We start from the raw sequence: 16851 nt of genomic DNA on the forward strand, positions 1-16851 counted from the left end.
ACTGGATACCTTAAATTTCCTCAATGGGATGAATAAAGTATCTATCGAAAGAAATGTTTCTCCAAATTGGCTCCAAATGTGGCCTCCTCACTTATTTCTCACCACATATTATTAGTCTATTTTAGTGTCAGTAATGCTTGATGCATATATCAGTTAAAACTAGATGATAAACAGTGATTAGCCTCTTGAATGCATCCATAATAAAATGCAGTTCCTTGCGGTATTTTCTGTGTAATATACAGATTTACAGCAAAACTGTGTGTCTGAAAATGAGGCGTTCAGGGGCTAAAGAATGAGGCCTTCATATATAATGTACAGAATATAATATATTATTGTTTGCATGTGGTGAAAATGTTCATAAACTCTGCCTCCTCTGTAAACTGTGTGACATTAACCTGCTGCTTTTAGTTAAAATACAGTTTACAGCAAGGAGAAGCTAATTATGCTTCTTCCAATTTCTTGGTTCACTGACGAAGCCTAAAACAAATGCAGAGCCTCCGACTGTAATAAACCAGATTAATCAATCCCACGTTTCCTCCGACATAAACCCATCGAGCTGGTCGCGATGCTGCGACGCTCTGGCCGGACGTGACCTTGTGTCGCAAGTTCTGGAAGCGGAGTAAATTATTTCTCGACAAAGTGCTCTGGCAAACAGTGGAGGAGTAATGGTGTGTTTCACAGAGACAAGACTAGCACCTCTTTTACTCACAGGGGTGAATGCGCTGGACGCCGTTTAGTGCTCATAAAAATGGCTTTTGGCTGCTGGCTCAAGTCTGGACTCCTTCACCGGCTGGGACCAAAAATAGATGCATGAGCTGCTGGTGTGTTTCATCAGGAAAAATGCAAATCTGACAGGGATTTTTCTCACAAAACAGATTTAAAAGGCTTCATTTGAAATCAGATGTGTTATATTCTGCTTTTTTTTGTTTACATTTTTAGAAATTAACCTGGCATCCGAACAGAACTGCAATTTATTCAGAGAGCAGATGCTCAGCTTTTCTGTAAAGCTCGAGGTTTCCAGTCGGAATATTATGATTCTTACCAGATCTGTGATATAATCTGGATAATTCTTTCTACGCTAAGTGGTGGAGAAAAACAATAAAAAGCTGTGTTGGAAATATGGGCGGGAAGGGTGTTTGGAAACAAGAAAAATAAGGAAAAAGGGAGAGGAAGAGCGAGCGAAAGAGGAGGAGGAGGAAAGGGAGCAGCACAGATGCCAAGGTTTTCCAGTTCAGTGCACTGAAACACGAGCCAACACCACAATTAGGATGTCCAGGGAGATTGTTAAATAAGACATTTATCAGAGAAAACACAGTTGCCTCTGTCCTTTTTGGGAACCTGTAAACTTTAATAAAATCTATCTTTTATTGCATATGTATATGGGGAACAACTCAATAAAAAAAGCCAATTCCCAGCAAAGCGTCTGATACCAGGAGAGTTTGTTCATGCAAATGCTTTCACAGGACCAGGTAACCCTGCGAAAATCTATTCCACAGTCTTCAAATGACCTTGTGCTGTTGCAGATTATGAAATACCCTCAGTCTGCACAAAGACACAACAAAACAGAGATGCATATATATTGATATTAATTATATTAACATACATTAACATAGCATAAATCCTCAAGTAGTTTGGCTTTATCTCAGTTGCTGAAGGAAACTGATCTCTGTGCGTAACACGCTTGTAGCTCAGACAGTATATTCTATCATACATGTTTTTAATTTGATTCTGTTTGCTGCTAATGTTATCGCAACACTTTGTTCATGTTTACTTGCTGTTGTGATGAATGCTACAGTTTCTAGGCAGCAGTAATTCCACAACAACTTCTTCGATGCTAAGCTGCTGTCAATCAACTGTCTGCATAAGTGTGTCACATTAAAAACCTTCCAGTGGCTCAATGATCTGCAGGCTTTTGGGGTAAGACAGCTGCAGGAAACTACAAATTCTGGTTGTAGAACAGCTAAGCAAAACACCAATCAATGGAGACAGTATTTGAAAGCTCTTATCTGAGAATTCAGAGCAAACTGTGCATTTATTTTTACGGTTCAGCACTCAAAAGCAAAACTTGTAATGTCACAAACATCGCCAAGTAAGATGCTGTTTCCATGGATGTAATGGAAGCCAAGATCACTGTGGCAACTGCAGGACTTGTGACTGTGGTAAACTACTAATCCTCCTCTAATACAACAGTCCCAAGTGTTTTAAAAGGAAATCCTGGGATTGACTGCTGCCGGTGTCTCGACATTTGCACCTTTTAGCTCAGGTTGTACCTTTTATTGCTTTGCAACACTGAATCATGGTCAATATAAGGGGATGTTTTTGACAAGAATTTATCAGAAAAAAAAGAAACTTCTTCAAAGTAATGTCAATTAATTAAAAACGAGGCAAACAATTAGTGAAAAGGAGATCATCTGAGAGCAGTGAATTTCTCAGTGACGAGGATAAAGACTTCTGTATCTGACAGGTCCAGTTACTGGTGGATCCTGGATATAACTACACCATGAAGACTAAACAACGCTACAAGCATCTTTGTATAAAGGGTTACTGAAAAGCATCAGTCAGGGGATGACACAAGAAAAATTCCAAGTCACTGAATATCCGTTGGAGTCCAGTTTAATCCATTATTTAGACATAAATGGAATATGACATGTGTAACTCTGTTTGTAGCAGGTCATCCTCAAAAACTGGGTGACTGAGCAAGAAAGACATGAATAAGCGAGTCCAAAGCTTTATAGCAAAGAGGAAGACGCTGTTGATAAAGCTCGTATTAAATCTGGACTAGAGTTCACCAGAAGACATGTTGGAGACTCTGAAGTCAAGTGGAAGAAGATTCTTTGGTCTGAGGAGAGCAAAATGGAGCTTTTTCGCAATAAGGCCAGACATCAAACAGTGTACATCAGCACAAATGCATCATCCCCACCATGAAGCATGGTGGTGGCAGAATCATGATGAGAAAATGGGAGTGGCAGTGTCATGATGTGAAGCATGGTGATGGCAGCATCATGATGTGAAGCACGGTGGTGGCAGCATCATGATGTGAAGCACGGTGGTGGCAGCATCATGATTTGTAGCATGGTGGTGGCAGCATCATGATGTGAAGCACGGTGGTGGCAGCATCATGATGTGAAGCATGGTGGTGGCAGCATCATTGTTTGGGGATGATTTGGCAGCAGGCTCTGGAAGGCTTGTAAAGGCAGTGGGTAAACCACATACATATCTATCTCTATATCTTGATATATCGATATTCATATATCTCTATGTGTATATATAGCTCCAAAAAAATCCTACTGAGGACAAAGTAGAGGGGAGAGTCACATGTGACAGATGAATATTTTTCTCTCGTTTCAGTTCGTGTCGTAGGTGCATTATGTCTCTGTGGGAATTCACCATCTGGCACTCTGGATTTTTGAGGCTCTATTAAATACATTAGGAAAAAACTCTCATGAATCACTGCAGAATGTCATGCTGCATTTGTTAACCTACTTCATGTAACTCCTTTTTTCACCAATATTACCATTTTGCTGATTTATTACATTCCAGAGCACAATACAGGAGTTCTGTATTTACAGGGTGTAGGAGGACAGAGACAATCCTATAAGAAGTTTAGGGCCTGTTCCAGAGCGATAGTTGGCATTTCAGCTGTGTGCCTGAAGAAGAACTTGAGCTCAGAGCTAGAGGGCAAATATAGGGGAAGCAGAAAGCAACATACGTAGAATTGATTCCTTATCTAATGGTGATACATGAGTTCACCCTGACAGCTCTGTCTCCATTCAAGCTGCCTTTTGGATGCAGTTACACACATCTCTGACTGAAGTAGGTTTATCTGTCTGTGTGTTTGTTTTTGAGCATTTTGCTGTACAAATGTGTGTATTTATTAATTTTAATCACTATTGTGTCTTTTAGCTGCACAAAAATCAAGAAAACAGATTTATAGAGATAATATACTACTTGTTTACACAAATGTTACAAAAATCTACATATTTGTGATAATTTTTTCTTTTTACAAATGAATACATAAAATGTAAATATTTTTGATCTGTTTTTACAATCACAGCTTGAGAATCTTGTCTGCAAACAGGCCAACACCTCTGACCTTTGTCCTCATGTTTGCATGCATGTGTCTGTTTGCATTTATCTCAGCTATCAACTGAAAAGGAAACCAAAGAGGATGCAGATTTGGGAAACATGAATTTGCATATGTTATTTCTCTTACTGCTGCACAGAAATACTCGCTTAAATTCAGTCTTACAGGACTTTTTTTTTGCTAACAATAACAGCAGATTTTCATAGTAGAATCATCAATCTCAATGAACAGGAACTTTGCAATACTTTTCGACAAGTTTCAATTAATTAATTAGAAGTGCATACATCAATATGGAATACAATAAGAGGAGAGGGCTAATGCAGAGCAGAATGAGGCTACACGCACAGCAAGAGCTCCAGAATCACAGGTACGCCTCATTAACAACACCTTTCATACACAATCTGGTGATTTATTGTCCTGCATGTTTCAATCAAATGCAGCCTGATCATCAGATTAAACGTTTGCACACATGCATACTGTATACGGAGCCTCTCCCACATTGATAAGCATCCCATGTAAGCACCAAACCAATATTTCTGAAAGTGCATATGCTGCATAACTCTGTTTGACGGCGAAGTAATTAAACTCATCCAAGCACAGGCTGCATATAAAATGACAGTTTCTGCATAACACATGGTGTGGGGCCCAAATTAAATGAATTAAAGTGAATCTGTTTGGAGAGCGGCGCTCTCAAGCGAATCCTCAGTTGCGCACTGGAGGTTTTTTTTTTTTGGAGCAGAGGCTGTCTGAAATATTAATATGGCCACACAGACACGTGCACCACAGCATATGCACATAAATGTACACACTGTTCTGCACTGTAAACACGGAAACTCTGGCAGCAAGGGAGCGAGGAAGAATATTAAACTTTTAGAAGTGTGGAAATAATAAATATCTGTGAAATACTCTGAAAATAAAACAAAAATGAAGCTGTAAAGGAACAAGCCTCTAAAAGTGCACATTTTTGATGTTATCTAAAATACAATTTTAGATCTTTTTTTTCTTTTTATTGTAGTCAAAATTTAAATTAATTTATATATATACACACACACATATATATATGTTACAGGCGAAATTAGAATCCAGGCAGATTTTAAATCCGCCTAGGCAGAATTAGAATTTTGATTTTGCCTAGGCTAGATTGAAATTTGAAGGGTTTTGAATATGATATGCTCTGTTAATGTAATCATTTGTTTTCCCTAAAATTATGTACCTTGAAATTTGGTTTTAGATACAAGTAAATAATTACTTTAGAAGAAATGTCAACTTTTGTCCTCAACACTTGGCAAAATAAACAGGGAAAAAATTATGTTGTCAAAGTAGTTTTTTCCATATACTGTATACCAAAATTCTGTTAGAGGGTTAGGGTTATTCTTTCTAATATACAGGCTATTGATATATCAAGATTGAAATCCGTACAACAACCATAGTAGAATTTTGATTTCGCCTAGGCGGATTCTAAATCTGCCTGGATTCTAATTTGGCCTGTGAAATATATATATATATATATATATATATATATATATATATATATATATATATATATATATATTTAAAGTCAACTTGAAAAAGACTTTTTCTGAGATTTTATCAGATAATATCTATAATTTAACAAAACAGGAAAAACCTGTAAAATGGAAAACTGTGAAGCAAAGCAGTAAAATGTTTCAAAGAAAACTATTAAAAACTGTTCAACAATGCAATTTTTTAGACTAGCTAGAAACGGCTGGTTTTTAATGGAATATCTCCATAGGGGTACAGAGGAACATTTCCAGCAACCATCACTCCTGTGTTCTAATGCTACATTGTGTTAGCTAATGGTGCTGAAAGGCTCACTGATGATTAGAAAACTCATGTGTCATGTTAGCACAGGAAAAAAAAAAGTGAGTTTTCATGAAAGACATGACATTGTCTGGGTGACTCCAAACTTTTGAATGTTCGTGTACGAGTTTGGCAGCAGCTTGTGAAGTTCTTGTACCTCTAACTGACAAATATTCCTCATCAATACGGAATAATCCTTCAAGCGTCCAAGTTCCAGAGTTCTGTTTCGTACCATGGGGAGTACGTTTCGAACACACCTTTCCTGAAATTCACCTCGGCTCTGCAATCAGCTGCAGTTCAGAGTCGCCTCCTTAATTGGAGATGAAACCCGAGCTGCAGAATCACCTGCAGGGGGAGCATCTGGCCTCCTCCCTCCGGCTGTCTAAGAAGTTCCCCATCGGAGACCAGGACCAGAGGCTCCGATACCAACACCTGCCGCTCGGTACCCAGCCGAGCATACGGCGCCCACGGCTGCTTTGTCATCGTCGCTTTGCTTCTTTTGAGTTTTTACCGATACAGTAAAGTTGACATAACATCTAATAACTTCTCAGCTGGAGTCTTATTTCATCATAAGGCAATTCAATAAAATCACAACACTGTGTTTCCTGATATTACAGCACATGTAGTTATGTATATTCTGTCTGCCATAATTATGCTATTTCACATCCAGTAATTGGGGAATGTGGCTGATAAAGACGAGCTTTTCTGAACCCTCTCCTAACACTGGACTGTCAGAGTGCATCCTCTCGCTGTTTTCTAATTGACTCTGAGTGCCGTCTCTGGGTGTTAGTGTTACATCCAGCTTGAAAAACGCCCTGCAGACCTCTTATACCTGACAACAACAAGAACAAGCTCTCCAAAATGAGGTGACTGCTCCTATTGCAGGTATCGGTTCAATAAACTGTCATCATTAAAACGTGCTAGTTGCAAGCTAAAAGAAAAAAACGGCGTTGGAGATACCCTATCTTTTGCAGTGGAAACACGCATTTTTAACCAAGACCGACTCATTCTAATGGATATATTATGAAAAGCAGAGGAGAAAATGCATTCTCTTCCTTCATAGAGAGCTGAACTTTGTTAAACTTTGTTCCAAACCATCCTGACAGTCGTGACCTTTGGTGGAACAGAGAGAACCTGAGAGTCCCAGATAGAGGAAGCCATGATGTTTGCTGAGATATGCCATCTAAATCTTATGTGCTTCTACTGTGCAGTAGGTTTTTGCCATGGAGAAAGTAGTTTATAGCAAGATTTTTTTCAAACAATTTGCTGTTATTTTACAGATCGTCTCTGTTTGGTTTAAATACAGAAAATAAGAAATCAGAGAAAAATGTGTAAATTTAGATATTTTACATTTGGAAAGCAAAAAGCTTTTCTTCTTTTACAAATATTTGTGTTGTGTCAAATCACAGAAAAGGGCTAGTCACAAAAAATATGACAACAAAAACTTAAATGTTTAAATGCCAAAACTCTACATTAAAATCTATATGTATATATATATATATATATATATATTACAAATGATAGTTCTTTTACAGTGTTTGACTGTAAAATAATATTTTAATATTATATGTATTAAAATATTCTCTAGTTTATATTCATATTTAAATTAGCAAAAAAATGTAAATATATACTTTACCAACATCTACACATTTGAGTGTTTTGTTAAATTACAGATAATGTCTAGTCACAAAAAATATGTTGAAAAGAATGCAAAACTGTACGTAATTTCCATGTCAAAAAATAATAATGTATTAATTTAAAATACCTGAAAATATTAGTAATTTTTTATTGTATCTAAATCAGTAAAGACATCTACAGTGTGTATATATATATATATATATATATATATATATATGTTCTGCCCGCAGATGACAATTCATCATTTCTAGTTAAATAACATACAGTTTAAAAAGCAAGTTAAAAGTATTTCATCAGAATTTTATTGTGAAAGATCAAGTTGGAAGTATTTCATCGGTGTTTTACTGTGAAAGGTTAAAAAGGATCTGCTTTGCATTGTGGGACAGAGATGCTCATATGTACACACGCAGAGAGAAGCAGACACATGGTGACAGCATTCCTCCTGTTACGTTTTTTCCTACACCCGCGAAAGCAATGGCTGTAAGTTTTTCTTCATTGTTTAACGTTCAGGACGGCCATAAGATGCTTGATTTGACTGTTGTTTATTTGTAGAAATGCATTTATTGTGGTTTATTCTGTTTTAATCACGGAAATATATGCTAATGTCTAACTGTGTCAACACGTTTTTTAGCTTGTGAACGAGTACATCAGCATATCGGTGGCTTGCGTGACAATTTGCATAGCATGTTAACATAGCATTTAGTCAGTAGTTTGATGTTTAATGACTGTTTATAGCACTTGCTCGCGGTTTATATTAACCAGGCAACTTTACAACTAAGCTAAAAATGCCTTTTTCTCTTCTCTGTTTGTATATTGCAGTTTCACTCATAAGTTTTCACCTGTCATCCATGAGATGCTAATAAAGGAGCAAGGCGCTCGCTTCCTGGCTCGTGAAAACCGAGTTTGGCTGGCTGTTTAACTGCGTTGACATACAAGTTGTATATAACACGTAGAGAGAACAGTACAGTGAAAAGCCATACCATCAGTGGATGTAAAATAAAACAACACAGCCATGGATACAGAAACCAGTGTCAGAGATGAACAGGCGAAGTCAGAAGCTAGCCTAAAGAATTCCATTGCATCTAAATCTTACAAATCTGCCCATAAAGCAAGCTCCAGACACTCAGCCTCTTCCAAGCCTTCTGTCGCTGAAGCAGCCATCAGAGCCAGAGCTTCAGCTGAGGCAGCGCGTACCAAGTCAGCCTACGCTAAAAAGCAGTTGGAAATTAAGAAGAAGAAAGCCAGATTAGACCTGGAAAAAGCTACTCTGGAAGCAGATTTAGAGGTCTTGGAGATCGAAAAGGAAGCAGCAGCTGCTTGCATCGAAGCTGAGGTCCTAGAAGCAGCTGCAGCTTTGGAAGATGAGGATGTGCAAAGTGGGAGGAGCACTGTTCCACCGCAAGTGGTGCAACAGAGAACTGAGGACTATGTGCAACGCCAAACACAGTTCAGTCTGCAAGTCAACACTCCACTCACACATAATGAGGTTTCCCACTGTGTGAAAAAGTCTTCTCTGACAACATCACCTGCAGTCAAGAAGGAAAAGCACACACATATCTTCTCACCTCTAGCTAATGAGAATATGTGTGCAGCCAATTACACACATACTCCAAATCCACAAAACAATCTCCAAAGACAATTTACCACAGATAACACTCTCACTCCCGGTCCAGTGGATGACCAGCAAAGACAATGCAATCAGCACCTTCCTCAGTACACCAGCAGCCCACCTATGATAGACTTTGCCAAGTTTCTTGCACGCAGAGAGCTGGTGACCACAGGTCTCACAAAATTCGACGACTCACCAGAGAACTTCAGAGCATGGCAGTCATCGTTTCTCAATGCAACACAGGACTTGGAGCTCACGTACAGCGAACAACTGGACCTCTTAGTCAAGTGGCTTGGTAAGGAGTCTTCTGAACACGTGAAAAGAATCCGAGCTGTTCATGTTGCCAACCCCAAAGCTGCTCTCGAATTGTCTTGGGATAGACTACAGGACTGCTATGCCACACCAGAAATAATCGAAAATGCCTTGTTTAAAAGACTGGATAGTTTCCCCCGTCTGTCTGCCAAGGACAACACAAAACTGAGAGAGCTTAGCGATCTTCTCATGGAGCTGCTGGTAGCAAAGGGTGATGGCTATCTTCCCGGACTTGCTTACCTCGACACTCCTCGTGGAATAAAGCCTATTGTAGAAAAACTGCCTCCTGGCCTACAGGACAAATGGCTTAGCATAGGTTCCAGATACAAGGAAGAACACAGAGTGACATTTCCTCCCTTTTCCTTTTTTGTGGACTTTGTTTATGGCCAGGCCAAAGCCAGAAATGACCCAAGCTTTGTCTTGTCCAATAGCAGCCAATCTTACAACAAACATGATAAAGCTCCCTTTAATCTGAGTGGGTTCAAGACTGCTGTATCTGTGCATAAGACAAATGTCACTGCAAGCTCTGATGCAGGCTCAGACAACGATCCTGCTCGCTATTGCCCTGTTCACAGGAAAACTCATCCTCTGGCTAAATGTAGAGCCTTCAGAATGAAAACACTGTTTGAACGAAAAAACATCTTAAAAGAGCACAAGCGGTGCTTTAAGTGCTGCTCCCCAAACCACCTTGCTAAAGACTGTCAGACTATTCTGAAATGTACTGAGTGTGAGAGTGACAGACACTGTTTTGCAATGCATCCAGACTCAGCCCATCTCTCTGCTCCATCACCCACAACTGAGCCAGATGCAGAACCTCAAGACAGCCGTGCACTTGAGGTGACGTCAAGGTGCACTAAAGTCTGCAGTGAAGGCAGCCCTTCTCGGTCATGTTCAAAGGTGTGTTTAGTACGAGTCTTTCCTCGAGGTCAGTCAGAGCGCTCTGTAAAAATGTATGTCATCCTTGATGATCAGAGCAACCGTTCACTTGCTCGCTCTGAATTTTTCCAACTGTTCGGGGTTGAAGGCAACCTGTCGCCATACATGATGAAAACATGTGCAGGTACGACAGAGATGACAGGAAGGAAAGCAGTGGGCTTTCAAATTGAAGCAATAAATGGAGGCATGTGCATGGATCTCCCACCTCTCATCGAGTGCAATGAAATAATGAACAACAGATCCGAAATACCGACACCAGAGGTCGCCCTTGCTCATGCCCACTTAAAACATATTGCTCCCAACATTCCAGAGCTAGATCCTAATGCTCAGATGATGATTCTACTGGGGAGAGACATGATACGAGTGCACAAGGTGAGACAGCAAGTAAATGGACCTCATAATGCACCCTTTGCTCAGCGCCTGGACTTGGGCTGGGTGATTGTGGGTGAAGTGTGCATCGACAGTGCTCATAAACCCGTTGTAAGTGCCTTCAAGACTCACATCTTACAGAACGGACGTCCATCTCTCCTCACTCCTTGCCACAACAGCATTGATGTAAAAGAAAAACCAAGCTACGGCGGGGAGCAAAGGAGTGGCCATTTTAGATGCACATCAAAGCCCTTCTCAGCAGAAGACAAACTAGGGCTCAAGGTGTTTGAACGTACAGAGAACGACAACAAGTGTGCTATGTCCTTTGAGGATGAGATGTTTCTAAAAATCATGGAGAAAGAAGTCCATCAGGATGAAATGAACAGTTGGATTGCTCCCTTGCCGTTCAGGTCGCCTCGTCTCTCACTCCCAGATAACAGAGAACAGGCTTTGTCTCGCCTCAGCTCTTTAAGACGCACCCTCACCAAAAATCCTGAAATGAAACAGCAGTTCTCTGCCTTCATGGAAAAGCTGTTTGAGAACCAGCATGCAGAGCCTGCACCACCAATCCAGGAGCAACGTGAATGCTGGTACTTGCCCATCTTCGGTGTATATCACCCCCAGAAGCCAGCACAGATACGAGTCGTGTTCGACTCAAGCGCCCAGCAACAAGGAGTCTCCCTCAACTCAGTCCTGTTGACCGGGCCTGACCTCAATAACACTCTCCTGGGCGTCTTGCTACGGTTCAGAAAAGACCTCATTGCAGTCACTGCTGATATTCAACAAATGTTTTATGGATTCCTAGTGAGAGACGACCACAGAGACTATCTGAGATTCCTATGGCACAAGGATAACAACCTGTCGAAAGAGGTGGAAGAGTATCGCATGCGTGTGCATGTATTTGGAAACAGCCTGTCTCCAGCGGTCGCTATATATTGTCTCCGGAGAGCAGCTCAGCAAGGTGAGACAAAGTTTGGAGCAGACACCAGACAGTTTGTTGAGAGACACTTCTATGTGGATGACGGACTGATATCGCTTCCCACAGAGTCTGCAGCTATAGACTTGCTGAAGCGTACTTGTGCATCACTTGCTGAGTCGAACCTGAAACTCCACAAAATTGCTTCAAACAGCCTCGCTGTGATGCAGGCCTTTGAACCTGAGGAACTGGCTTCTGGAATCAAAGATTTGGGTCTTGATGATGAAACCCTGCCGACCCAAAGGAGCTTAGGATTGTGCTGGGATTTAAACACAGACACCTTCACATTCAAAGTAGCTGTTGCTAACAAGCCATACACTCGCCGTGGAGTACTCTCCATCATTAACAGCATATTTGACCCTCTAGGACTGGCGGCACCGGTGACAGTTAGGGGCAAATTATTGTTGAGAGAGCTGGCTGGTGGAATTCAGGATTGGGATGCCCTTCTTCCCGATGACAGACTGAGTACATGGGAGGCATGGAAATCATCGCTCCAAGAGCTGAGCAGCCTTAACATACCTCGCTGTTACGTACCAATGTCGCTCTCAAGATCCTCATACACCGAACTGTGTCTCTTCTCTGACGCCTCAAACTGGGCCATAGGGGCAGTGGCTTATCTCCGAGCTGTCACCGAAGATGGTCGCTGTGAAGTTGGATTTGTACTAGGGAAAGCAAAGCTAGCACCACATCCTGAACCCACAATTCCCCGACTTGAGCTATGTGGGGCTGTTCTGGCAGTTGAGATGGCAGAGCTGATCTTAGACGAACTGGACCACAAACCAGACGCAGTGAAGTTCTACTGCGACAGCAGAGTGGTCCTTGGATACATCGGTAATGACTCGAAACGTTTCTTTGTGTATGTGCATAATCGAGTGCACCGCATACGCCAGACAACGTCCCCAGAACAGTGGCACTATGTCCCTTCAGAACAGAACCCAGCAGATCTGGCGACGAGATCTGTCTCCGCATCACAGCTTATGGACACTAGGTGGTTCAAGGGACCTGACTTTCTCTACAAGCCTCCTGAGCCTGAAGTCCATGCACTTTTTGAACTGGTAGATCCTGAAAAGGATGTAGAAGTCAGACCGCAAGTGACTGCCTTTGCTACCTGTGTTAAAACCAGGAGACTCACCTCTGAACGTTTTCAGCGTTTCTCCACGTGGGACTCCTTGTTAAGAGCTGTCGCCTTCTTAATTCACCAAGCACGTTCTCACAGGCCTGCAGACTCCACCGACCCATTACACCACACATGCAAGGGATGGCATCGATGCAGCAGACCTCGTACACCTGGAGAGCTTGCAGCTGCTAAGAAACTTATACTTGAAACTGTTCAGAGAGACACATATCCGGAAGAGTATGCTGCTCTTCAAGCAAAAAGGGAAGTTTCTACTTCAAGTGAAATCCTGAACCTTGACCCCTACATGAATGATGGTCTGTTGCGTGTTGGGGGACGACTTAGACATGCTTCACTTGAATCAGAGGTAAAGAACCCAATCATCCTCTCAAAGCACAGTCACGTAACCAGACTGCTAGTAAGGCATTATCATATGGCAGTGAAACATCAGGGACGACAGTTCACAGAGGGGGCCATTAGGGCAGCTGGTCTGTGGATTGTTTCTGGAAAGAGGCTGGTTAGCTCTATTCTTCATCACTGCATAACATGTCGCAAGCTCAGAGGGAAGGTAGAGGTACAGAAGATGGCAGACCTGCCTCCAGAGAGACTCGACACATCCCCACCTTTCTCTTATGTAGGACTTGATGTGTTTGGACCGTGGGCAGTAGTCACTCGTCGCACACGAGGGGGTGCGGCTCACAGCAAACGATGGGCCATTCTGTTCACATGTATGAATACCAGAGGTGTCCATATTGAAGTCATTGAATCGTTGGATACTGACAGTTGCATAAATGCGCTGAGGAGATTCTTTGCAATTAGAGGCTCAGCAAAACAGCTCAGGTCAGACAGGGGCACTAATTTCATTGCAGCTAGTTTGGAACTGGGCATGGGACAGCCTGACGAAAAACAAACCAGCATCCTGAAGTATCTCCATAGCAACGGCTGCACATGGAAGTTCAACCCACCACACGCTTCCCACATGGGGGGAGTGTGGGAGAGGATGATTGGAGTGACACGCCGAATATTGGATTCCATGCTTTTGCAGAACAAACACACTCATCTGACACATGATGTGCTGTGTACCTTAATGGCAGAGATATCAGCAATAATCAATGCACGGCCCTTGGTTCCTGTCTCATCGGACTCTTCCTCACCGTTTCTGCTTTCCCCTGCCATGATCTTGACCCAAAAGCCAAGCTTGCCTGCTCCACCTGTAAACTTTGCTGAAAAAGATCTCCTGAGAGCCCAGTGGAGACAAGTACAAGTGCTTGCTAATGTATTCTGGAGCCGCTGGAGGAACGAGTACATTAATACTCTGCACTCAAGACGCAAGTGGCATAAAACGCATCGCAACCTGCAACCTGGAGACATTGTGATGTTAAAACAAGGCCAAGCTCCTAGGAATGAGTGGCCTATGGCTGTTGTCACATCTACCTTTCCAAGTAGTGATGGCAAGGTTCGCAAGGTCGAGGTACGGACATCATCTAAGGGAACATCAAAGACTTACCTGCGACCCATCTCTGATGTCATCATCCTCCTTGAAAAGGACTAACAAGTAAAAGTTAAAGTTAGTGACATGGTAATGCCAGACGGGGAGTGTTCTGCCCGCAGATGACAATTCATCATTTCTAGTTAAATAACATACAGTTTAAAAAGCAAGTTAAAAGTATTTCATCAGAATTTTATTGTGAAAGATCAAGTTGGAAGTATTTCATCGGTGTTTTACTGTGAAAGGTTAAAAAGGATCTGCTTTGCATTGTGGGACAGAGATGCTCATATGTACACACGCAGAGAGAAGCAGACACATGGTGACAGCATTCCTCCTGTTACGTTTTTTCCTACACCCGCGAAAGCAATGGCTGTAAGTTTTTCTTCATTGTTTAACGTTCAGGACGGCCATAAGATGCTTGATTTGACTGTTGTTTATTTGTAGAAATGCATTTATTGTGGTTTATTCTGTTTTAATCACGGAAATATATGCTAATGTCTAACTGTGTCAACACGTTTTTTAGCTTGTGAACGAGTACATCAGCATATCGGTGGCTTGCGTGACAATTTGCATAGCATGTTAACATAGCATTTAGTCAGTAGTTTGATGTTTAATGACTGTTTATAGCACTTGCTCGCGGTTTATATTAACCAGGCAACTTTACAACTAAGCTAAAAATGCCTTTTTCTCTTCTCTGTTTGTATATTGCAGTTTCACTCATAAGTTTTCACCTGTCATCCATGAGATGCTAATAAAGGAGCAAGGCGCTCGCTTCCTGGCTCGTGAAAACCGAGTTTGGCTGGCTGTTTAACTGCGTTGACATACAAGTTGTATATAACACGTAGAGAGAACAGTACAATATATATATACATTACTAGTGATATAGTAGATAGCGGGCTTTGCAAAAGTTCTGTTACACTCAGTTTCATGATCTTTAGAGACGTTTACATGTCGCAGTGAAAAATTCCATTAAATAAACTGAAAGTTCTACCTTATAGGCAGGTGTCCTTAATACAATTTTTTCTCCGGTGAAGTTGTATCAAGATGGAAGTCAAAAGAGTTGAGATATCTGCTCTCCTTTGTGCTGAGCATCAGCCGGATGACCGTCCACAGAGTCGCGGAGAGGCTAAAGAATGGTGAAGATCTTTCAGGTCTTCACCATTCTTGAAAGATCACTGAAAGATCTTCACCATTCTTGAGCCTCTCCGCGACTCTGTGGACGGTCATCCAGCTGATGTTCAGCTGCTTGGCTCTGTCAGACTTGTTGTGGCCAGCATGAAGGACAGCAGATATCTCAACTCTTTTGACTCTTTAAAAAATGTTTAATATTACAATTTTTTTTGACAAAGCAGGGAAAATCTGTAAAAATAACAGATAATGTCCAGGAAAATAACAGAAAAAATTATTAATTTACATGGTTAAAAAAAGAACAGAATTGTATAAAATGAAAAAAAATGGTGGCAGCAGAATGATGTGATGCATGGTGGTGGCAAAAGAAAAACAAAAAGAAACACAACTGAACATAATGTCTGCATCAAAAAAAAATAATGACCACAAAATTATACTATTTTATTTCATTTAAATCTTCTAAAAACATCATTACTTTACAAATATTTGCCATTATTTTCACCATAGTTGTTAAAGTTTAACGTGTTCTGTGAATTTTAAACCTGTTTTCATCATTTTTTTTAATGGAAGTTTTTTGTTTTGTTTTGACATGCAGCCAAGAATCCACACTTGAATTTCTATTTCCTGTGTCTGTCGTGACATCAAATAAGCTCACTTTACATAAACATGTGCATCAGAAACTGTAATCCAGAAGTATTGTAGTTTCTCCTCTGTACTGTACAGCTTACCAACACCATGAACCTCTAAAGCACCAAAGGGAATCCCAAACATGTATTATTGAAGTGTCTGTGCCCTCTCCCATCTGTTAGTATGACTCATGCAGCTCTGGCTCTGCTGGGACGTGTCGCCGTCGTCTCCATTGCCACCCTTTACTCTGCATCCTTTACTGAGAACCCTCCTCTGCTGGCTTCCTTCCTGCAGTGAGCTCGTCCTCTTTATTCTCGCTGTGGGAGGGGTTCGTAGCTTGGATTTGTACGTGGGAAGCGCATCTGGGTTACTCATGTGCAGCGTCGGTGTGCGTTTCCACATGCATGTGTTTGGGCGTATGTCCCCATCCATGTTGTCTTGAAGCTGCTTTGCACCATATCCATCTGTTTTCTCTTCTGTGTCAGCGTCTCTCACCGGCTCTCTGTTGCGTGACCGTTTTCCTCACCACAGAGAGAGCCTACATGCGCGGATCTGTTTGGAGATTCGCCCATTTTCTCGTGTATCCTCGTGAGAGTGAGCGTAGCAGAGGTGGGCGCACAGGTAATCTACGGTTTGCGATCTGTTTGAGATATCGAGGTTTTAGGAGAACCTGCTCAGAGCTATACTAGCTCATTTGGACAGGTCATACATATTTAAGACTGGAAGATTTGGGACGTGCGATAATTTG

General features: G+C 41.4%; 2 protein-coding genes across 4 annotated transcripts in view; one reads left to right on the top strand and one right to left on the bottom strand.

Moving 5' to 3' along the window:
• Positions 1 to 16851, bottom strand: part of LOC110965743 (pro-neuregulin-3, membrane-bound isoform) — a 547688-nt gene that overhangs the window by 445245 nt on the left and 85592 nt on the right. The gene's annotated exons all lie outside the window — the stretch shown is intronic.
• Positions 7765 to 15141, top strand: LOC127537395 (uncharacterized). Of its 2 annotated transcripts, none has more exons than XR_007947011.1 (2): positions 7765 to 8023; positions 15060 to 15141. XR_007947011.1 is itself a non-coding variant. In XM_051959602.1 (2 exons), the coding sequence occupies exon 1, from the start codon at positions 12489 to 12491 to the stop codon at positions 14409 to 14411; it is 1923 nt and encodes a 640-aa protein (XP_051815562.1). In that variant the 5' UTR covers positions 12442 to 12488; the 3' UTR covers positions 14412 to 14720; positions 15060 to 15141. The 2 variants fall into 2 exon arrangements, 1 of the variants encoding a protein (XP_051815562.1); XM_051959602.1 differs by lacking the exon at positions 7765 to 8023 and adding an exon at positions 12442 to 14720.

The sequence above is a fragment of the Acanthochromis polyacanthus genome, chromosome 15 (genome assembly GCF_021347895.1).
Source record: "Acanthochromis polyacanthus isolate Apoly-LR-REF ecotype Palm Island chromosome 15, KAUST_Apoly_ChrSc, whole genome shotgun sequence".
In the NCBI taxonomy this organism is placed as follows: Eukaryota; Metazoa; Chordata; class Actinopteri; family Pomacentridae; genus Acanthochromis; species Acanthochromis polyacanthus.

Bases quoted from the DNA above. Each gene is read 5' to 3' on its own strand.
- LOC127537395 (XM_051959602.1), top strand. From the start codon at position 12,489: ATGGCAGAGCTGATCTTAGACGAACTGGACCACAAACCAGACGCAGTG.